The sequence below is a fragment of the Cryptomeria japonica genome, chromosome 4, assembly GCF_030272615.1.
Source record: "Cryptomeria japonica chromosome 4, Sugi_1.0, whole genome shotgun sequence".
NCBI classification, from domain to species: Eukaryota; Viridiplantae; Streptophyta; class Pinopsida; order Cupressales; family Cupressaceae; genus Cryptomeria; species Cryptomeria japonica.
In genome coordinates this window covers 427,866,532-427,891,981 of record NC_081408.1, presented here as the reverse complement: position 1 = coordinate 427,891,981, position 25,450 = coordinate 427,866,532, and the positions used below count along the sequence as shown (strand labels likewise).

At 35.8% G+C, this 25,450-nt stretch overlaps 1 protein-coding gene across 2 annotated transcripts in view; it reads right to left on the bottom strand.

The window, feature by feature from the left end:
• LOC131030582 (lysine-specific demethylase JMJ17) overlaps positions 1 to 25,450 on the bottom strand; it is a 218,138-nt gene that overhangs the window by 190,981 nt on the left and 1,707 nt on the right. For both annotated transcript variants that reach the window (XM_057961447.2, XM_057961456.2), the window contains exons 2-3: positions 16,056 to 16,113; positions 15,811 to 15,933 (exon numbers count right to left, since the gene is read on the bottom strand). In XM_057961447.2, the coding sequence (XP_057817430.2) occupies positions 15,811 to 15,933; positions 16,056 to 16,113 (181 nt within the window). The remainder of the gene's footprint in view (positions 1 to 15,810; positions 15,934 to 16,055; positions 16,114 to 25,450) is intronic.

Here is a 25,450-nt window from a genome sequence, read left to right as displayed (position 1 = left end):
ACACCGGAGTGTTCCGAATAAGTATTGGGCTGAAGCAGTGTTTACTGCTGTCTACCTCCTTAACCGTTCCCCTACTCAGGCTGTTAAGGGGAAGACTCCAGAAGAGGTTTGGTCTGGTCGGAAGCCTAAGATCAGCCACCTAAAGGTTTTTGGCTCTGTTGCCTATGTTTGGATTCCAGATGCTAAGCGCTCCAAGTTGGATTCCAAAAGTCAAAAACTCATGATGACAGGATACAGTGATCACCATAAGGCCTACAGAATAATCGATATAGACACTGAACGTCTTATCTTCAGTCGTGATGTTGTATTTGATGAAGACAGAGGATTCTTTCAGTCCCCTTCTTCTGAGCAGAGTTCTGAGGATCAGCCTCACAGTGTTCTTATTCCATTAGGTTCGCCTGATGGGAGGGATGATGCAGAATCTATTTTCGATGATGCACTACCTGAGTTCCCTCCGGAGAATAATCCTCCTCCTGCTGCTCCTGTTCCTGATCCTGAGCCTCTTCCAGCTCCTCCAGATGTTAGCACTTCTACTCTCCGGCCTAAATGGTGGGCCAAGACCATTGGTGATCTCAGGGATACTGAGCTCATTGAGGGTAGAACCTCCCGTAATAAGAGCAAACAGCATCATACAGTCAATTTTGCTCTCATGGCTAACATACACAGTGTTTTTGAGCCTCAGACATATTCAGAGGCTAAAGGTATACCTGAGTGGGAACAGGCTATGGAAGCTAAGTTCCAGAGTCTTCAGAAGAATCACACTTGGGCCCTTTCTGATCTTCCTTCGGGGAAGAAGCCCATTAGCTGCAAATGGGTGTACAAAGTAAAATACAAAGCTGATGCAACCCTAGACAAGTATAAGGCTCGTCTTGTTGCTCATGGGTTCTCACAGAAAGAAGGCATTGACTATGAGGAGACTTTTGCTCCTACAGCCAAAATGAGTACCATACGGCTCGTTCTTGCCTTGGCAGCCCAGTTCAGTTGGAAAGTCCATCAGATGGACATCAAGAGTGCTTTTTTGAATGGTGACTTACAGGAAGAAGTCTACATGACGCAACCCCCAGGTTTCAAGGTTGTTGGTCAAAAACAGAAGGTCTGTAGACTAGTCAAAGCACTCTACGGTCTGAAACAAGCTCCTCGGGCTTGATACATGAAAATTGATAAGTACCTGACAGATCATGGTTTTCAGCGGAGTCCATCTGATGCAAACCTGTATATCAAGCATACTAGTAATGATGTTCTGTTTGTGGTTGTCTATGTGGATGACTTAATCATTACTGGCAGTTCAGCACATTTGATCACTGGGATCAAACAGGATTTGTGCCGCACCTTTGATATGACAGATTTGGGACTTCTACATTACTACTTAGGAGTTGAAGTTTGGCAGACTGAGAACAGTATCTTTCTCTCTCAGTCCAAGTATGCCAGAAGTCTTGTAGACAGGTTCAGAATGCAGGATTGCAAACCTGCCTCTACTCCTATGGAACCCGGGCTCAAACTTTCAGCTCAGTCATCTTCACCAGTTGTGGATGAATCTTTGTTCAGGCAACTAGTGGGCAGTCTCATCTATCTTACTGCCACTAGACCTGACATCAGTTTTGCAATGAGCTACATTTCATGCTTCATGACAGCTCCCAAGGCTGATCATTCGATAGCAGCGAAGCGTGTGCTGGGTTATGTGAGTGGCACTCCTGATTATGGACTTCTGTACACTCGGAGTTCTGATCCTATACTCAATGGCTACACAGATTCTAACTAGGCAGGTTCGGTTGATGACCGTAAGTCTACAACAGGGTATGTGTTTAGTTTGGGATCTGGTGCTGTCACATGGACTAGTAAGAAGCAGCAGACAGTGGCTCTCTCCTCGACAGAAGCAAAGTATCGGGGAGCAGTTAAGGCATCTTGTGAGGCGGTTTGGCTTCGACGAATGCTTGCGGATATGCATGTCTCCCAGGCAGGTCCTACTCCCTTGTTCTGTGATAATCAGGGAGTGCTCAAACTAGCCAAGAATCCAGTCTTCCATGAAAGAACCAAGCATGTGGAAACTCATTGTCACTATATTCGACAGCTGGTTGAAGACGGATCCATCCAGTTGCTGTATGTTCCTACCTCGGAGCAGCCAGCAGACATCTTCACCAAGCCCCTTGGTCCTGATAAATTTGTAAAATTCAGGGGGTCTATAGGTGTAGTTAATAGATTGAGCATTAAGGGAGGGTATTAGAATATTAAAATATTGTTAATTTTAGTATTAATGCTCAATAGTGTATATTCTTTTTTAGTAAGATCTTCTATGATCTTATCAGCAGTTTTTTATTAGAAACTTGCTATTCTTGTAAATACTCCTGTACTATTTATGAGCATCTTGCTCATTCTGTTATTCAATCAATTCTTTGAAATCCATATGTTTCTGCATTTGTTTTACTTAATTCTTCTTTACAAATCCTAGTCTTGTAGATTGTATTTCTTTTTGCCAATATTATAAATTATAGTACATGAAAATGATTTGAAGGTGCCAAAGAATTATGCATCCATGTTTTCTAGGGTCAAGGTTAAATAAGGATTTTTCCATTCTCTCAAAATTATTTTTCTCTTTCTGGACTCCTTCATTTTTTGTTCAATCCACCATAATATGCTGAAATTCATGGAAGATTCATGTGTTATATTCATCCACATCTAGGGCTTTCTCTTCTCCTAGCCCTATGATTGTTTTTCTTAATTATTCTAGATCAATTTCTTACATAAGTAACTTATTAGTGTATTGTTGAAATATTTTCAATATTTCATTTTGCTCCATCTATCTCTCATCTTCTTCAATTAACAGAATTCTGAAATATTTTTCATCCTTCTTATGATGTTCTCTTATAGAGTCTTTAGCACTCTTTTTGTTTCTTCTATTCATTGTTGATAGATCAAGGAATTTTGTGACACTATTTCCCTCCTCCAACCATTTAACTATTGATTTTTGTTTCTGAAAATGTTCTTCCACTCTTGATACCCTCTAGAGCTCCTTCAAAATCTATCTCTATTTATACTACAATGCCTCAATCATTCATACTTTCCTTATTTTTCTTAATTATTTACATTACCTTATTCAGCTCTTCCTTCTCTTTCAAGAGATTGCCAACATTACATTTCAATCTATTCATTGTCCTTCCACACATACTTAAGATTATGTGTCAGTTTATATTGTTTTGTTCCCTTCCATATACTCTTCACCAATCTTTTAGCTTATCTTTAAAATAAGGAGTTGGGTCCATCTCATCTCAATCTGAGTGGTTACAGTTGTCGATATTTCATTATGCTTAATGCCTATAGATATATGCTAGTCCTTCTACACTTAATTATAAAAATTGTAAGTTTGAAGTAATTCTTGCAGATTATATTCAAGAACCATTTACACCTTTTGGGATTCCACATAGTGAACAAACCTCATGATGTTTCTTCTACTACAAGACTTGCTATCTTATTTATTCTTCATACTAAGTTTTTGACCCTAATCAATTTCTACATCGATCATGGTTTCCTAAAAAAGCATGTCTATCCCCTATTAGCCACCTTAGTAGGTTTTGGCAATTGTTATCAAGGGCCATGATAGAGTTTTAGAGCTGGTGTAAGGGAATTTTATCCCCACTGTAGTCCTCTCACTTTCTTCTAACTTGCTTTAATGATTGCCAATGGTGTTCTTCTGGATTAGATACAAATAAACTCACACAATCTAATCCAGAGAGAACACCATTGGCAATGAAATTATGGATTGTGGAAATCTGATATCATTAATTGATTTAATGATTTCTAATTGTTCCTCTATGTTTCCTTTCTATATGAATATTTTTCTATGTTACCCCAAGTTTTTGGGACACGAATGGTAGGAGATGAGGGAGCATGTTTCAAGCTCCCGGATTTTTCAGGCAATTTTTGGGGACAGCAATATAAAAAATAGGGAAAACTAAAAATATAAAAATAAAAAAAAATTCCAGGCATTTCAAGCACTTCACACCAGCACTCCAACGATCGTTCGTGGAAGGGGAGTCTACTCGAAGCAAGTTGATTGCAAGATGAAATTCGCAACGTAAGGTTACTCGAAGCGTGGTTGTTAAAAATGAGGAAGAGACCCTCAATTTATAGAAAAATTGGGAATTGATTGGATGGCTAAGATTAATTTGAGATTGAAAATAATCAATGGATGAGATTAAATGAGAGGACTTGTTAAGCGAGGATAAAAAGGAAATTGCATTTCCAATGTTGAGGAAGAAATAGATATGAAAAGAGTTAAGTGAAAATAATTATTGGCAATGAAATTATGGATTGTGGAAATCTGAAATCATTAATTGCTTTAATGATTTCTAATTGTTCCTCTATGTTTCCTTTCTATATGAATATTTTTCTATGTTACCCCAAGTTTTTGGGACACGAATGGTAGGAGCATGTTTCAAGCTCCTGGATTTTTCAGGCAATTTTTGGGGATGGCAATATAAAAAATAGGGAAAACTAAAAATATATTAAAAATAAAAATATTCATATGATAACATTATATATGTGTGTGTGTGTGTGTGTGTGTGTGTGTGTGTGTGTGTGTGTGTGTGTGTGTGTGTTAAATTGAGAGTTCACATGATAGTAGAAGTCAAACAAATCAGCAAATGTAACAATGCCAAAACTTAATTCAAATTGCTTTTTATAGTTCATTGTCAATATGCATGTGATATCAAAAAATAGCATGCAAGTTACAGCATAATGTCCAAAGGGTACAAATTTCACTTTCAATTACATTATAAAAATACAAAAAAAGAAATTGCATTGCTGTCCCTAATCTACATCCCTCAATACTGCGTCAAAATTGGAGTCATCCTCTAATGACATCTACAATAGGTGAGATGAAAGAGAAAACATATCTATAAAATGCAAACAAAAAGTTCAAAAGACTTAATTAACAAGTTAAAAACTTTGAAAGTTGAAACGTGAAAAATAAAATTAAAATATTAAAATCAGAAATTTAATATGAAAATCAACAAATTAATATTTAATATTTAATAAAATCAACAATGCCTTACCTCATAGTGGAGGACCAACAATTGTCATCAAGGATAGTTTGCTTGATTGCTTTTCCTTAAATAGAGCTTGAATTAGGCCATCTACTCCACTATGAATTCACCATCATTAATTGCATAGGCTCATGCACCTCAAGCATCCTCTCTAACAAAATAGAGTAACAGTCATGTCTTGTCACAAGAAGTTTGAGGAAATCCTTCTTTGAGAACGTCCTAAACAGAGCAAGGTGCAATGGTCGCAAATGAGCATTTGAATATCTCTATCTTTTACCACAACTTTCTTTACCCGATCTATTTTTCCTGTCTTTCAATGCATGAATACAACACGAGGTCCAAAAGATGTGCTTATAACTTATAGGTGTCATCCACTATTATACCAACCAATTTGCACACATGTTGAATCACTAACCACCTATACAACATTTCAGGCTCCAACCTCCTTTATTGCCCTTGTCAAAATGCTAAACTAGAAGTCTGCATCCTTATGCTTTCGTGAACAATTCACGACTCTGAGAAAATGAGAGCTAGTTGGGTATGTGACTATGATATTGATGAGTGGCCAACGTCTAATATCGATCCACCCATCCATCAAAATATAGGAGGGTAGTGCGTAGTTTATGATTTCCACGAGATACAAATGAGGGACCAATTGAGGCTACATCTTTGATCATTTGTTTGAACTAAGAGGAATGGACGACATGAAGTGGAATGGCATGGGCATAAACGAATTTGGCAATGGAAGACTCCATTGCATCCCGTGCATGCGCTTAAACATACCCTCGGCCTCTCACCACCACTAATCTTCCTTTTTCCTCGTGGCAATATCACTGCTACCACTACCAACCATGGATGGCATAGGCATCGATGATTGTCTGCTTGCAAAATAATGTGTCAGCATAGCCACACCTTTAGACCTCATTTCCGCCTCTATGGGTAATCTACAAGAATCTACTTTCTCATCATCCTTTATGTCTAGACAAACTTTAACTCCACAACCTATAACAACCAAGAAATGAGATTGTACCCTATCTAGCAAATGTAACACAACCACACCCTACTCGCCCTTGAATTTTAGTTTTTGATATCTAGGACTGCCACAAATTGGAGAAGAGGTTTTTCTTGTTAAAAGGGTCCTTTGGATAAGGTTTCAAGACAACTGAAGGGCACTCAAATGGATTTGGTGGCTGTTCAGCTCCACCCCCAACATTCCCACACTCTAATGAAGCTAAAACTCTTACATTTATTTGAGTTTCTTCCACTTCATTGTCACTACTGTCATTCTCACTATTCCTCATGTTGTTTTTGAGATTTAATGCTACTTTAAACTAAAAAATAAAAAAATCAGACATTTCTTAATTCTTTGAAAAAAATAATGATAGAATTACCTCATGGAGGAAATTGCAATCTCACTACCAATGATGACCCTATATTCAACCCCTTTTGAAACTGCTCCTTTGATCTTTGCTAAACAATTTGTTCTTAGTTCAAACCTTGATGCGATAATTTTGTACAAACAAAAAATGCATATCAAATGAAATGAGGCTCTTTTTCCTCATGTGGGGCAAGTTGGGGTGTGGGGAACCACAAAGAAAGAATATTAAGATGTTTTCTTTTAATTTATGAGTGTCTTTTTTATTTTAAAAATGTGTCTTTTTAAAGGGGACAGCCGACCGTCCCCTACAATCTCCTATCATGTCCCCACATTTTAGGGATATTTCCTATCAATTTGCGATTTTTAGGGACGTCCCCTAGGCATTCCCCCATCACCAAGGAACGTGTCCCAGAGTTTCCTTAATATTTTTTCATTCCCTCTTGCTATTAACCAAGTATATAATAACATTTTTTTTGTTCATGTGCTCTAAAGCCCTATTCTTACTCACAAGGTTGTGTTGATTTGACTTTTCTAGCTCTATCTCTCTCTACATTTTCTTCAAATTTGCTTTTGATTGTTTAGCCTTTTCTTCTACATTTTCTAGGCCATGTAATTCCTTCTTATTTTTAGTTTTCTCCATTCTTGAAATTTGGGTTTACAAAAACAATATTCCATTTTCTTTTTGTACAATTTATTTCCTTATACACTTGTCACAGAGGCATCAAATATCTTCTTTCTCAATGTCACTTGAACATGTTTTAGTTATAAAGTCTATTCCTAGCATATTTTGAACTTCTTGAGGTGGGCATTTCCTTAATTCAATTTTTCGATATCATAGTAAAGAGTATCCATTAATATCTTCCTCCAGGTCCTTTGTTTGCATGTTACTAGAATTTTCTTCATAATTCTCTTTCGTTTATAGATTCCTCTAGCATGTGATCACTTATCTACATAATTAGCTATCAATTGAAAGATTTCTCCAACTCTTTTTCATTATTTGCAAAAAGAGTTGTTCTTTCATACAACAAAACTCATGGTTCCTTTCATAAATAATTTTTCCTCTTCTTCTAATAATTGATTAGGAACATGTTCTTATTCTCCATTCATTCATTGTTCTTTCTTGATGCTTTGGAGCTCATTTTCTTTCCAATGATCTTCCTAATATCGCTAGCCAAGGCTTCCACTACTAAAAGCTTACCACTAGGACAAAGGATCTTACACATTTTTTTGTACTTCTAAATTTTTCATTAGCTCATAGGCTAGCAAACTCTTTCCAAATGCTCTATTTCATGACCAAAAAAGGCACCTTAAGAACAAAAATTCATGAACTAGTTCCTAATGATAAGTTCCCATGTAAATCTTAAAACTTAAATTGTTGGTTGATGTGGTTTGGAAAGATCTATCATATGTGCATAGTTGGTCAAAGGTCGTTTTTGTCTAACAACAATCACGTTAACAAACACTTCCCAAAAAGTTCTCAACCTTTTCAAAACTCGAGACATTCCATAATTTTGATATTCATCTAAATAACCTAACCCACATAGATGATTTTGTCATCATTTCCTCAACTAAAAAAAACTTTTGAGTTTTAGCAGCCATAGTTGTAGCTATAATCTTGAATTTTTCATAAACCATGCTCCCTATCTCTATCTTATACACTCTCAAGCATGACAAGAAGAACCTTGCCAATAATATTATTTCTACACTTCTTTCCCCTTTTCCTCTATCCATATAGACAATCCTTCTGCAATAGGCCAATAATCTATGAATCCTTTGAAAATTTTGTACTAGTATAATAATTCCTTATTATTTTCCTTGCTATACACATTTTTTCACGAAACCTCTCATTCCTTGTTTACTCCTTTATTATTTCTTCATTAAAAATCACTTTTCTTATGCATATTGACCATTCTTTTGGAATTTCTCACACTCTCCATCCCCATTGTATTTCTCCTATGTGTGATTCTCCAATCATTTCCTTTTAGTCTTTGATATTGTACTTGACCCTCCTTGCTAGTTTCTTTGATTTACTCCCACAAATCCTCCATCTCGATTTTTAGATGTTCCTAGTATGTAATGTCCCCAAATTTTAATAGTGAGTTAATAAAATTAATTGATTAAGTTGTCCAAAATAAATCTTTATTTCATAAGGATGACTTTAATTAATTATAAATGAAAGTGAAAATAAAAATAAGTCAATTACTAAATAAAGTCTCGAAATAGCCTAAGCTTCTAGATGTTTCCTAGAGGTCTTTATAAGAAGGTTCCTAGAATTGTAGGAGGCATGCTTATGATTTGATAAACGACTGATGACTTCTAGAGACAAAAACCTTCAGGGGTCGACTGGAGGGTTGGACAAAAACCTAGCTCTTCTGAGAGGTGATTCGTGACGAAGTTCACGATTGAGTCAAATTTGTTAAGTCCCTTATGACTTCTAGAGACGAAAACCTTCTAGAGTTGATAGAAGGGTTGGACGAAAACCTAGCTCTTCTGAGAGGTGATTTGTGACGAAGATCACGGTTGAGTCAAATTTGTGAAGTCCCCCTTGGAGACAAATTTGCAGTAATAAGAATATTTGCAAATCAGAGGTAAATTGTAAGTTGTATCTATTTAGAAAAATAAAATATTATTCTAAGTATTATAAAGTCAGTGGAAAATATGTGAGTCTAACATATCCCTTGTGTGAGCGATTAGGGTTTATTAGTCTACGGGCGGACTAATTATCGAATATTTATAAGGCTTCCTAGAGTAATAGGTTACATCATCATTATTCAACATTGGTAAAATTATGATAAGTCGTGGAAGTACGAGAAATCTTATCGGAATTACTCTTTATATAGTGGCAGCTAATGTTGGAGAATTAATATTTCATAAATTTGCATTCACAGGAGTGTCCATGTATTGCCTTGCAATTTCTTTCGCCGTGAACTTTTCCAAGTCCGTCACTACAATTCTTTGTGGGAAGCTTATTCCTATCTTTTGGGCATAACCAATACAAATCGTGGTTGTTTGTGTAATCAATCGATTGGGGATTCTATAGTATTGTGTATTCAAGTCGACATGAGGAAAAGATTTATCTGCAGTGGATGAGCGATTCATTAGCCTGAAGCTTTTGGAAGCTCATACAAAGGAAGTAGTGATCGAGCAAGCATAGAAGATTGGAGCGGTGAATGATTTAAGACAACGGTATTTACTTTTGGTCACTAATAAGAACTTTGATAGTTGTCAACAGGAACTATTATTTCCAAGCGTGGGAGAGAGGTGCGATTGGAGTCACTTATCTTGCTGAAGCACTTTTTCAACATTGAAGCAAACTATCCCTTCTTTCCCTACAATCAAGCAAGGTGCTTTGTGTGCTAGCAATATATTGATGTAATCTTTTGTTTGTAAAGGAAACTACTTATTGATTATCAAAACATTTGAGTTCTTTATAATTCCCCATTTGTATGTTTGAATTTTGTTCAAGATATTGCTGCATTGGGAAATATTGATAACATTAGGGACATCAAAATTCATTAACAAAAATACTATTACCTTTCATGATCACTAATGGATGTGTTTTAACTGTAATTTGTCTTAAGGGACATTTAAGTGGTATCAAAGCCAAAATTCTACCAACCAATGGGATGCAACCACTATGCCAAAAGCCCGAACTGGTGGTGAATGGCGCCCACTAGCATTAGGAGTGGGCTTTTCGTCCCACTCAGCAGGTCAGCCCCCTCATGGATACACGGCTGCTTGATCGTGGGTGGGTCTTGTTGTGACCTATTTCACACATCGCCCCATTGCAAATGGGACCCCCTATTTTTTTTGCTTTTTAGGGTTCTGTTTTGGCATCGCATCTGCTAATCATCAGTCTTTTTACAATGAGTTAGAGTTTTTGAGAATTCATCCCAAGCCAAATTGAGAATTTATGCTCAAAATTGAATTTGAATGCTGCCAAAGTGTTCGGATGGTCTGAAGGACGAAAATCACAATTGTTTCGAGCCATTTCTGACAGCCTACTATTTCTAGAATTTTTTGCTTTTTCTGCTTTTTTAAAATTGGCATCTGGGTTTTGTTCTTTAAGTCATTCTGATCCTACCCATGTCTTCAGATTCGAAAATTTTTGCTTCCAAGTGTAAAAAGAAAGGGTTTGAAAATTTTTCTTTTTCTGAGATTAGGGTTTTGATCCTCTTGGCGAATTATTCCTACCCATGTTCTCAGATTTCAAAAATGAGGTCTCCATCCAGATTAGGGTTTTTGTCCAGATGAACCAGCAAGGTATGAACATGGCATAAACACTGTTGACCAAGTCAAAAGAAGGCAAGTGGAATGGCACATCGAAAATTTCGTCAAGGTTGAAGAAATAAAAATGGCAGACAAGTTCAACAAGGTTCAGGGGTAGAATGGCAGGCGATCAGTTAAAATATGGAAAAAATTTGAGCAGGATCAATTTAAAAATTGTCCAAGAAAAATTGTCCGACAAATATTAAACTCCTACCGAGGGTTAACTAACTCATGGCAAGGGTTACTTAACTCCTGCCTAAGGTTAAGCTTATTCATGCACCAAAAATGTCTGACAAATTTTAAAGAGCACCTCATGTCCAAGCTAGAAATTCTTTCCAAGTCCACTTTAAAAACATGGCACAAGTAAGAAATTCTTTCCAAGTCCACTTTAAAAACATGGCATAAGGAAGATGTGCAAAATTTGCCAAAGCTTGAGAAAGAATGTAGGGCCCACTTGAAGATGGCATAGAATAAAAATGATATAAATTTCCTGGTTGGCAATAAAAGATGACTTGGCAAAGATGATATGGCATTCCAAGAGATTTAAAAATGGGAAGTAAGATGACTTGGCAATTAAAGTCAAAGAAAACAAAAAAAAAATATTGTGGTATGCCTTCCTCAAATTCGAATTTCTAGAAGGAGATTTAAAACAAATAAAACTTTCTAAAACATGATGGAAGCTTCTAAGGATAAATTCCAACTTCTTCAAGGGAGGATAAAACAATAAAACTTTCTAATTTTTGAGAATCTTCCAAGCTTCCTTCTAGAAGGAGGCAAAGGGTTTCAATTTTCTAAAGATAGAATAAAACGCAAAGCTTCTAGAAATTGCTAAGAAGCTATAAAGACATGATGCCCATTCATTAATACTTTGTTTGCCAAGAAGAAGTTTGTATAGCAAAGAAGGAAGCATCAAAACTCTGTCAAAATTCGCCAAAGTTGAGAGAAGCTAGTAGCTTCAATGCATGATCAGATTATCCAACTTCAAAATCTGCCATGTCTACAGGTTTGGAAATCAAAGTGAACAGCTCTCAGGCATAAAGATTATTAGATTCATGCCAAAATCTGATCATATTATATCAGATTACCTTTGCAGAAGTGAAAAAAAAAGGGTTTGAAGAAAAAAAAATTCAAATTCTTCAAAGGAAGCAGCTCCAAAATCCAACTAGATTATCAAATTTTCAGAAGAATTTGGATGAGAAATAAAGAAAGGGTTTGGATAAAATAAGTTCGATATTCTCCTTAAATTCGACATTGATAACAGTTTGAAGGAGAAAATTCTACCTTGAACAACTCCAAAAGGAAGAATAAAGCAGGTCCAAGGGTTTGAAAGGGACATTCAAAAGGTTCAAGTTCACCATCACCAAGGTTTGCTGATAAAATTCTGGGTTCACCATTGATCATCCTTGAATCTACCTTGGGAAAAGAATTCAAATCTGCACATAAGATTTCTCAGAAATCTTTCAAATCTGCGAAAAAAAAAAAATCATCCAAGTTCGTCCAAGACAGCAAATTGAAAGTGGACTTGCCTGAGGAAGAATAAATTATGCCCTGTCAAAAAAAAAGTAATCTAAATTCACATTGTCAAACTGCTGCTATCATGGTCAGCAAGGAAGTTTTAATCATTTCCAAACCCTCCTTGAAAGAGGAAGATTGTTTATATCTGATATACATGTGATAACCTTCCAAGTTTGAAGTGAAGCATCAACCAAAATCTGTCCAAAGATGTGGAATGTCCGTCCCTTCATATCCAAGGAAGAAAGTCATCCAAAATTTGCTGAGGAATAAGAAATGTCCAAAGATTTTGTCCAAAGAAGCTAAGCACAAAATTTGAGCAAATAAAAAATTGTCCAAAGATATGTGAACTTCGCCCTGCCAAGAGGAAAGCCTTCAAGCATGCCAAACAATCCAAAGCATGAAATTTTTCTTTCCAAGAACAAGATGACCTGACAAATTGGAAGACAATTTCCCCGATCATACTTCCGAAGCCTGCCAAGATGACATGACAAAGAGCAAGACAAATTGTCTGATTATATTTCCGAAATGTACCAAAGACAAGAGGACATGTGACTGTCCGAACTTTTCTGATCCATCAAAAATGAAGGATGATTGTCCAAGAATATTCCAAGTCCGAGGACAAGCCAATTGACATGAAGCATGCCAAGACATAAAGATTGACACAAATTTGTTCCAAGACACAAACCTTAATATATCAGACACATTCAAGTTCCTGGTTTAAGACAGCCTAAGAAGGAGAAAACATAGATTGGCACATTCACAGTCAGGACATAAGACAGGACTGAAAATTGTCCAAGCAAGTTGATCAGACTCATACACGAGTTTGTCCAAGGCATAAATGAAATATGTGAAGATGTTGAATCAGGGACCTCAAATTTGATCCATTAGACAAGAAGATCATCAAGCCGGCACGCTATGAGGAAAGACTAATTTTGACAAATTCACATAAAATCAGACCAACAATCGAGCAGGAAAATAAATTTGGCAAGCACATGAAATCAAGGGTCAATTAAACGAACGGGTGGATAAAGGTTTGATATATGAAAAATGGCTAAGTGTGGAATTTTCCACAACCAAAAGAATCAAATTTTGACTAAATGTTGGAGACGAAACAAGAACAAAGAAGAAGAACAAAGAAGAAAATAAAGAGGAGATGAATCAAATTCTTCATCGAATTCAAGGCACCTGAAAGAGTCTTCAGGCATCAAGAAAGAAAAGTCTTCAGACTCGGCGAAAGTATGGAAAGAAATTCCATATTTCTTGAAGGATTTCATTTCTGAAGAGTCAAAGACAAGCTCCCACGTGCAACATAAATTGGTGGCAAGAAGAGTATTCCAGACAAATTTCCATACTTAGGCAAATTTTTCGACACAAATTGGGGAATTCAAGTCAACATGTCCAGGTTCATTGAACACAATACCTCTCAGCAGAAGAAGGGGGTGCAATCCTAAAAGATAGCATCTTGTGCCACTTGTCTCTCAACCGACAGATATTTGATCTATTTTGGGAAACCCTAATTAGGGTTAGGTTGTTTTAATCTCGGTCGTTGATTAGAAATCAATCCTGGCCATTTAATTGTAATTGGGGAGCCTATAAATTGAACCCACCCCTCATTTGTAAATCATGGGAGCATGCTGCAAAACATGTTGAGATAAGCAATTGTTGCATACAATCGCCAAAGTAATAAGTAATGCATTGTTCGAATTGATGGTGATTACCTCTTTTATTTTGGAGTTGGCATGGTTCTTATCCCTCATCATGGTTTAGATTTTATTTCATGTATGTTAGAAGAATGAAGGATTTGATAGTTTAGATTGGTGAAACTTTTTGCTCATACTTTTGTTGGATGGATGATTTTCATTCGATATGTAAAGTTAGCCTGAGCTTTTGATGTGGATGCTTAACTTCTACTTTGAGTAATATTGTTCAATCGTTGGTGTTATTCATAAGTGTGAAAATCTTGAGCACAACCTTAGAAGATTGCACATGCTTTGCGTAGTTGTCCTAAGTGTGGTGAAACAAAGTGTTGTTATTAGTTTCACCCAGTCTTTACCGTCTCCTGAATTCTTAGGAATAGATTAGAATTTCTAAACCATATCTCCTGACCAAAGAAACTTTAGAATCGCCATATAGTCTTCTTGCAACCTTAGCATAAGTGGTGGTTTTTCAAGAGAGGATAGAGTATCCTTGAGTATTTTATTCTAATGTTCGGTATATGATAAAACGTACACCAACAGGTCCCAACCCTGGGCACAGAACCAACAGGAATCCGCACCACTACAACATTTAGGCCAGGACATCACAACGCACGACGCTTTATAGGGCTCAACCTCGAGACCTCAGCACTAATACAAAGCAAGGCAACCATCATGCCAAAAGCCCGAACTAGTGGTGATGGCTCCCACTAGCATTAAGAGTTGGATTTTCATCCCACTCAACATGTTAGCCCCCTTGTGGACATGTGGCTGCTTGATCGTGGCTGGGTCCCAACCCTAGGTACCTGCCCAACAGAAATCCGCACCACCGCAACATTTAGGCTGGGGCATCACATAGTATAATAGTTATTAAAAAAATTATCGTTAGTCAATATCATCTGAATATTATCCTTTTTTCTATTTAACTTATTTATTTTGTTAAGTTTACTATAGCAACATAAGATGAAAAAAAATGTAATATTCTATTGTTTGAAATTCATTCACTCATGAATTTCTTTCATATATTGCCTTTGCCAAATACAAACAGAGTCAGAACTTGTAACATAGATTCAAGATAATTTTTTATCTGTATCAGCTGATTTTGCATGTTATGCAGCAAGGTTTCATTTTACCCTGATGTTTCATGCCATGCAAATCATATACATGTTTTGACTACCAAACATTCAATTGTGTATTCCTTTCTCATGACGGCCTTTGATGATGTCTTTGTATCAACTATAACTTTGCTGATATTTCAATGCTTTGTAATATGTGATCAGCTTACATCTGCATCCTATCGCATTGGTATCAACTCAACCAGAAACATTGCTAGTCACAATCAAGACTAATAATTGCTTGTCCTCCAGCTCTTATTTTGCTGATATTTTCATGGTTTCAATATGTGATTGGCTGATATATACTTCTTATCTATATAAACATCAACTCAGCTAGAAACATTGCTCGCCATTGTGCATACTGAAAAAATGTAAGTCTTACAATTTCCAAACTCCCCCAAACAATAGAGGAAATGAATAGATCACATATTTATCACACAAGAAAAACAAATACAAGATAACCATAAGACACCCTATTTCTATCTCCATACATCAGAGTTGAGATGATCAGGAAAAAAAACTGCCTTTGAAGCAATCAACTCAAAGTATAGCTGCAAAGATTATGATAAAAAAGGCAAACTTCTTCTGCATACTATTTTTTACATAAATCTTGCGTATATCTTCCATGTAAACTCATCTGAGCTTATCATTCAAAACTGAAAATCCAATTAGCTGACAAAGTCATAAAGCAAAAAGATAAGTAATATCTTTTTTAACACCCATATAAAAGTCATTTTTTTTTATATCATATATTGAAAAATCACCATTATGATTATAAACACATGATATTCAAATCAGACCTGCAATGTGGTAAAAACAGGGACACCATTTCGTTTCAAGACGGTTGGATTTAACATAGTCACCAGCTGGAATAGGAGGTCTGGCTGTGCTTCAAACAAGTCTGGAAATGTTTTGCGCATGACCTGCACATTAATAAGAATAAACAAGAATACTAGAATCTGCTACACATAATGTGGAAATAAATCTAATGCCACAAACTCCATATCGCATATAATATTTAATGTCAAATGTTTTAAATTCTTACCTGTTCAAAAGCATCCGCTGCACTCCCTGGAACACTATACCAGCATTTTGGCTCACCCCTTCAAGGGAAAACAAGAACACAAAGAAAAGTTTCATTAATGACACTTCACCTGTACAAGGACTTTGCTACAAACAGACTACAGGCATTATGACTACCGTAGAATTGTTCAATTATGTATGTAGATGAACTTCATAATCAACAATGCTCTTCAACAACTAAATAATTGCATAATTGGCCACAAACATGACAGAACCACATTAGTTTTAGAAAGTTTAGTGACAACTTTTAGGATCAAACATACTTTTGTGGAAATCAATGTAACTGAATAAGCCATAAATGATTGAATATATTTCATAAGACAGGATCAACGATATGAGGTCCCTCTCAAGTCCTTTTCTAAATTGTGATATCAATAAAGGGTGACCAACGAACTTATTCAACAGGAACTCTTAAAGTAGTAAAAAATAGGCAATACAGAATTCAGGAACTTTTTGTAACAATCATGGAGAACAGTTAAAGTGAAAAAACAATGCACTACACCTAATAATGGAGTGTCATCAAAAGATTCAACATAAGAAAAATAGCTTTTCATCCACGGAAAAGGCTACAAAATTTAAAATCAAATGCCCCATAAGGACAAGATACAAGGGAACTCAATAAAATGGAATATCAAAAGCTTCTGCTGGATACAATGCAGGAACTGACATATCAGCTATTCAGGATGCATACACTATTCATTTACAATAGTCTTATTAGCAAAGCTATCAAACAATACATAGCAATAATAGGCAGCATTGAGTACAAAATGTGTCCTTTGCAATGAGTTGTGGCACCACTCAAGAATCCCATCTACATATAGCCTCTTTTACACATCAAATTCTATCCAACAGCTCTTGATTTCCATTCTCTACAATGCGATCTAGCCCTAGAAAAGATTCAAAAAAATAGATTTTAGAGAAACTATTGTTCAGAGTAAGTCACAGAGACAGGAAGCCACATCGATAACAGAAAGTAAAATATTAGTGATAAGAAGATAATTAAGAGAATAGTCAAAATAGTTAGTAATCGATGACTTTTCTTGATGTGTATTGTTATAGGGATTGTCAACATTGGCAAGGAAAAGTGAATTAGTAGTCATCTAAAACAAAATTATGAAGAAAAACTATTGTTTAGAGCAAGACATAGAAACAGGAAGATACGTTGATGACAAAAAGTGAATTATTACTGATATGAAGATAATTATGAGAACAGTCAAAGTTAGTAAGTCGATGACGTTTCATTTTGTGAATTGTTGTAGGGATTGTCAACTTCAGCAAGGAAAAGTGAATTAGTAGTCATCTAAAACAAAATTACAAAGATAATCATACTAGCTAATAATTAATGACACTTCTTGTCATGCATTACTATAGGGATTTTCAAAATTACAAATAGATGACATGCTAATTATCATGAAAGATCTTTGAGGTCATCAAAAGTTAGTTTGAAATTTGTAATACTGGTTGTAATGATGAATACAGATAATTTCTTTAGTAGAATACAGGCCCTCATTTCTTCTTTTATTTTGTATCTATCAACAGTAATTCAGTTATTACTTAAATTTTTTTAATGCTCATCACTATTTGATGGCTTCCAGTCACACTGATTATATACCCTATGAGTTTAAATGGAACCAAACCCCTAAATGCAAAAAAATATGTCACGAGGTATGCCCATTCAACTATAAAATGAAGTAGGTCAGAACCAATAGTGCTGCCAAGCTCAATGAAGACTAAGTTGAAAACCAAAGTTCATGACAACTATTTATAAATGTTTCACTCTAAATGACAGCAATTTGAAGGGGGGCAATCTAAATGAGTTATTTGAGGAGGCAAGGCTTCACAAAACTGTGGGTTGCTTGATCAAGATCCACAATAGAATAACCAACATTGAAAGGAACTTGAAAATGGTCAACAATGATACTCCTAGTCCCATAGAACGATGGTCTCATGGACGTCATTAAAACTCATTCATTCATTCAAATGCAGTCAATTGCATAACGTGTTGATGAATGCCTCTAACTTATTAGAATTCACAAGATTAGTAACATACATCATTTTGTGTTCCATTAATCGCATGGAGTTGGACAATTTAGTGAAGACTTTAACACAATTCACACCAACCTAGGTCATCAGGTACCACCACTGTTTATAGTAGTGTATCACACCAGAAGCATGAGCTATATCAGAGATCTTTGACCCTCCTGTCCTCATGATTTGAACCCCTTTTCATGGCCAACCTTTTTGATCTAGGGGAAATGAGCACAGCATTTTAGTGATTTATCTTTCAATGTATGCATGAGATGACTCCAATTCTCCTTTAACAAAACTCATTCCAAAGATGGTATTTTTTCCTTCCCAGTGGTCATTTCCAAAAATGTGTTCCTGATTTCTTTCAATCATATTCCGGCACTGAATACAAAGCCAGCACTCACCTTGAAATCAGTCCACTAGCAGAACTTCAAGAGATGAATAACAGAAAGATAGAAAACCAAGGAAGGTGTCCATGTTATTACAATGTTCAAGTTTCTCTCTGAACAATTTTCAGACTCCAAATGATAGGAATTATATACTTAGAAGATAGTCTTGGATGATGAGCAGAGCATTTCTATTTATGAATCGATGGACGGTTGGATGAAATCTGTTCAAAGAAAATTCCCTATTTGGTGGAATATATAAGGTTTAATTGTTTGCCTGTGAAATTTTGGCATAGATATGTCAGCTACTTTGAGCAGATTTGACGGACATTCTCTACACTCTATCAGTTAGCATTTAATAATTGCACGAGGATTTTGCATAAGCCTCGGCACACACAAACCATTAACTACCATATGCATTTTCATTTTGTACTGTTCTAAAGGAAACAAAAAATTAAAATGCTAACAAGAAGCTACAACCTTGACTACAATATCAAAAGAAGAAAGCTATGACAAGCAATACAAACTAAAAGAAATAAGTTTACACATAGAAATGAACATGAAATCATAACTGCTCCAAATAATTACTAAGTCTCATAAACAATAGTTCAGATTCCAATTTGGTTACATTGCTTTACAAAAACATGGGTACAAATAGAAAACCTAAACTAAAAACATCCTCACAAGTGTCAACTAACATGACAAGCATTAAAGTGACTCAATTATCCTAGAAGATGCATCAAACTAAGAGTAGCATGAGCATTTGTTAGCCTTCATAAGTGAATACTTCAAAAAAAAGATATAAAAACCTGAGTTGAAGTGTTTATAAGCCTTGTGCCCTCCCCAAGAACCAAAGAGACAGGCATTTGTTTAAAGTTTATTTTGATTGCATATTAAAAAACAAATGTTTAGGAATCTAGGGTTACATTTTTGTTACAAGGGTGCTTACCCTTCTAATTTTAAGAAAGGTTTTACCATATGTGTTGTTTCACTTTGTATTGTTGTAAAGGAGACAAATTAAAATACTAACAAGAAGCTACAACATTGACTACAATATCTAAAAGAAGAAAGCTATGACAAGCAACACAAACTAAAAAAATAAGTTTACACACAAAAATGAACATGAAATGACAACTCCTCCCAATAACTACTAAGTATGATAAACAATAGTTCAAATTTCCAAATTGGTTACATTGCTTTACACAGACATGGGTATAAATAGGAAACCTAAACTAGAAACATCCTCACAATTGTCACCTTAAATGACAAGCCTTAAAGTGACTCAACTATCCTAGAAAATGTACCAAGCTAAGAGACTCTAACTCGCAAAGTTAGGTGGAATATGCAAGAGTCTCAAACTAGGAGAGACTATAGCTGGCTAAATGAGGTGGAGTATAGGAAGTGCAATTATCCTAAGTACCATGTTATGTGATACTCTATTACCACTAGAGTTCCAAGACTCGCTAGGACTCCGTGAGTCCTAAGCCAGATGACCTTGGTCTGAATCTTGGGCGACTCCTGGCAACCAAGAATTGGGACTCGGCCTGAACCCAATGAGTCTCGATGCCCGGACTTGGCTGGCAGACAGCAAGGGAAAAAACATTAAAAAATTTGATTTAAGTTGTACTCAAGGATATAGCAGGTGTCGCCTAGTGATGGTAGCACTATAATCCACGAGATAGATACCTTTTCTAATGCACAAGGGGAGGTCTTCTCTCATCAAATTTGCAAAGAAATTCACACAAAAATGCAGCAAAGTAAAAATATATTTTAAGGGCATAATTTTAATTTTTTATTATTCAATTTATTATTAAATGTATAAACTTGAAACTTAAAGTCTTAAAGTTGGAAATGAGACTAATTTTTTTTTCATCTAAGATAGATGGTGGCAGATGTTTGGTCCTAAAACAACAAATCTTCAAAGGGTAGCCATTCGCATTTTGAGCCAACCATACAATGCTTTTGGTTGTGAGTGCAATTGAAGTATGTTTGAGCACATACACTCCAAGAGGCACAATAGACTATCTATGGAGAGGTTGAATGATCTAGTCTTTGTTCATTACAACCTCCATCTTAGACAGAGACAAGTTTTGGACCATGACTCCACCTCGATCACGCTAGAGGAGGTCAATCCAAAATCTGAGTGGATCATTGAGGCTATAGATCATATTTTTAGAGACGAGGACCTTGATTGGGACAACCAGACAGATAGAGAGGTTGAGGCTGTAGCCATGGCAGAGGAGGAGGTTAGAGCACGAGCAAACACAAGCACAGCTGATGTTGGTGAGGGTGGCATGGAGTCACAGGCAGAGACTATGGTTGTTGAATCATCCAGGACCTACCTGACACCTTCGTAGTAGGGATGCAGGCTCCTTTGAGCCATAGACTTGTAGTTATTGTTTTGATATTTGTGTGGAACATTTGATGTCATGGATGTCATATTCCATGAGTTTTGTATACATTTGACAATTTTTATATATCTATGTTTGCTATTTCCTTCAGCTACAATTTGCGTTTAAACTTATGTGATCGATGAATACTTGTGAATGTGATCAAATTAGCTTCTACTTGATAATGTTATTGTGTCTTTAAAGTTTATTTAATAAAGGGTACATGGAACAAGTTTTAAATCCTTAAAAAATCTCTAAATTGCTTTGTAATGTCCCACTTTGAAATAGAATTTAATGGTAAATAATACTAATAAAATTAAAATTATGATATAAAAGAATATAATTAAATATAATTAAAATTTAATTAATGAATGGTCAAAAAACATGGAATGAAAAGTTGTGACTCCCTCACACATGAGATATAAAAGGGAGAAGAGAACCTCATTTGAGAGGGGATAATTTGGGAATCAGAAGTGCAGATTTGATTTAAATAAGAAGTGCAGATCTGATCATGAAAGGTTGTGTCCCTTTCAAAGGGAAGATATAATGAAGAGTTGCACTCTTTCAAAGGGTGCTAATGGTGGAAAGGGTGTGTCTCTTGCCAAAGGGCAAAAATGATGAAGAGGTGTGACCACTCCCTCACATTGAGAGATATAAAGGAAAGGAATCAAAGCATTCAGTGACATCACCATCGATCAGATCAGATCAAGTCAGACTGTTATTAAGTTACAGGCAGTAACATCTCTGTTCTTGGTGGCATGCATGGGGATGTGTTTAATATGTATGCTTAATATATGAAGCCTGATAATGTTCTTATGCAGAATTTAATAGTAATATTAACATAGACTGCAATATGTATGCCAGTCATGCTTAATTTCATATACATTCATAGTACAACAAGATATTGACATATTTACAGTCCCAAGCTCTTAACCAGTTCTAATTCCTTTTTCTTGAGGAGTGGTGTGATGCTGTTAGGGAGAGGCGGAGTAAAACCATTTCATAATAGATGAGCCCCAAGGGTGAAAGAACTCATGATCCTGAAATCTGGGCTGCAGGCCCCAAGGGTGAAAGAACTCATGATCCTGAAATCTGGGCTGCAGGCCCCAAGGGTGAATGGACTGAGGTTCCGATAATCTGGGCTACATTAGGGAGATGGTATCATCGCACCCTAGACAAGCAAGTCTCCCATCCAGGATTGGAAATTAGAAGGGGATTAAGATTAGGCCTGAATAAGGACAATGCTAATTCATAATTACTGTAACATGGTAGGTAGTAATGTATGTTTCCCTTTGGGAATTGACAACCTATTAATAGGAGACATTACATGCTTGGGTTTTTTCCTTTGCTGAGTTTTGCTGAGTTTTGCTGAGTTTTGCCGAGTTTTCTTGCCAAGTCAAGTTACCCTTGTTGAGTCTGCCGCAAGTCCAAGTCTCGTTTCTATGATTGCCATCTATTTACCCTTATCAGATAGTCAGGATGTTGAATGATCAAATGATGACATTATAATGTATGGATCAATTCAAGGGCTAGGCAGTGAGGAAGCTAATGAAAAATTTTGTTGAGCTTTGTCGTGCAGTACAGTAGTATGTTTAGTCATAAGAATCAGCTTATCAAGTTTTGAATTAATTAGAAAAACTTGACACGTGAATATAATTTAGTTACAATTTTTTTAATGAAGTATCATAGAGTATCAAAGAAGGAGATTAAATCAAGTTCCGTGTCAAGACATACACCACATTGGTCAAAAGTGAATCAGACTTGATTTTGTGTCAAAACTTGTAAGCTGGTTATCAAGTCCGAAGGATAGCACTCATAAAGAGTGTTGATTTAACATATTGTGTCAAACACATCATTTAGACATAAATGACATTGGGAAAAAGGAGGAATGCTTCAGAAGTTATTTATACAGAATCCAGATGCGAATAATAAGTTGAGGTTTAAAAGTCATGCATGGTGTATTCTGATCAAGTGGAGCATAGGAACTACATGCTTGAAGTATCATAGTCAGTTAAGTATGCATAACTCATTCAATCAGATTCAGTCTGTCTTGCTATCAGAAAAGTCACGAGTAAACATAAAGAGAATCTGGAACATTTGAGCCAGCATCTGAAATTGAGTCATATTTTGATATATTGTTCAAGATTCATGTAATGTAAAAGATCTAACGAGCAATCATAAGATCTTTTGTCAAGTCTATAAAGTTTATCAAAATTATCAAGTGTCATAATCGTGTGTTTAGAAGAATCAAGTATCAAGTGGCCTTAAAAAGATTAGAACAGACACAAAACACATGGCCACCAACAGTTCAAAGTTTAAAAGAAAGAGGTTTGGATGGTTTTGGGGGCGTGATGCCATGCCACCCACTATTTTTTGAGGATTGACTGTATGTTTTCACCTTGGTATTAATGTCTTGCTCTAATTCATCAAAAAAAAAAGAGTTTTGCTTTTAAATAATGCAAAACAAAGGACCACCTGCTAGAAAACTCAAGGCAGAAAGCAGCTGCAGCATTTTGGTGAGAAGTGAAATATCAGGAAATAGAGATAAGATATGTTTTAACTTTTCGGCTAATTCTGTATCCTGTTAACTTTGTGTATTCACACTAGCATTGGTTTAAGGACACTGGCCAAATATTTCAGTAGAGTGAGCTCACTTATCTGAGAATTCATAGAAAAGGTCACAATAGAAACCAATTATCCATCCAATTTGAAACACTCCATAACGTTTGAGAAATTAGTAGACTATCAATTGCAAAATTGACATGTAGCAACTTCCACAATCCCATAAAAGGCAAATATGAGGCCAGTTTATCAAGTATTGGTACGTCTATTTTTGAAATATAGGAGATGGGGGTAGTTGGAGACACCATTTTTTTGTAATATAATTTAATAATGTATATATTTGCTGCGTTAAAACCAAAGATATCATGACATTGAACTTTCAAAACAAGAACACTGGTAAAGTTTAACATTAACTTTAAAGTTCAAAAACACAAATGTCAAAGAGTTCATACTACATATTGAAATTCAGAAATATTAATTTGTTTTTTTTTCTTTTCCTATGGAAACTCATCAAAACGTAGAGTTTTTCTTTAAATGAAAAATTTAAAAAAATTGTCAGCGAGATGTATCCTGCAATAAGGGATGTCTCCAACGAGTTTCTGGTACAGAGAAATGCATTGCAGGACCTGAGATACACCCCAAGGGTCGGGGACACAGCTCCATGCAACCTAGATTGTTATGCATTACATTGTAAGGTTAAAGATGTCTAACTGAAAAAACTGTAATAACACACATCCTCTTCCCCATCATTGTGTTAAACATGTTTTTAAACCATTAATCCTATGATAGGATGCAACTGATTTATCTAAATTTGCTACATGGTTAATCACACAAATTGGCACTCCATCTTGTTCTGAGAGGAATTAGAGCATTATCATTTTAATCATTATAAAGGAACCACTTGGAATCAAAGACAGCACCTAGAATGAATTCTTAGCTCCCCACAAATTTTGCATCCTTACAAATATAGGACCAACCAAAAGCACACCACTGGATTAGATGTTCAGACCAAATAGCCTTCTATGCCAGCTCGAAGGCAAAAACATCCCACTAATGATCCTTGCATGGTAATAACTTCATTGAAGTCTTCAAATATGTGGTCAGTGAAAATAATGGAGCTCACAGATTTGATGATGGCACAAAATAGGGTTTGTTCTTGATCTTTTCAATACTCTTGAACATGATTTTTGCATGGCAATTCTTTAGTGTGTGTGATGTTTCAGTCAACAAGAAATAAATTCTAAAACTTTCAAAAGTTATAAAAATGTCCATGCAGGGTTGGGTGTATCATAATCTCTTTCATACTTTGAAGAGGCAAGGCTTCACAACACTGCTGGTTTCTTGATGAAGATTCATAATAGAAGAGCAGACATTTGATGATGGCACAAAGTAGTGTTTGTTCTTAATCTTTTCAATACTCTTGAACATGATTTTTGCATGGCAATTCTTTAGCATGTGTGATGATTCAGTCAACAAGAAATAAATGCTAACACTTTCAAAAGTTATAAAAATGTCCATCCAGGGTTGGGTGTATCATAATCTCTTTCATTCTTCGAGGAGGCAAGGCTTCACAACGCTGCTGCTTTCTTGATAAAAAATCATAATAGAAGAGCTGACATCAAGAAGAACTTGAAGATTGTAAAGGTTGCAATTCCTGGTTCCTTAGACTGTTGGTCTTATGGACATCATTAAAATTCCTTCACTCATTGGTTCTTTAGACTGTTGGTCTCATGGACGTCATTAAAATTCCTTCACTCATTCATTCATTCTCTGCATGCTTTTAAGTACAAAAATGCAAAAGAAAACTACTGGTGATTTTGACAATCATAAAAAGGTTAATATGTTTCTTAGACTGAATAGATCTAGACATGTTATTCATTTAAAGTGAATTTCAAATTTCTTTGAAGCCACTCTCGAAGTTCCTTTTCTTGTCGTGTGGCATGTCCAGACATTCTAAACTATATCATGTGACAATTTTGCGAATAAAGGGC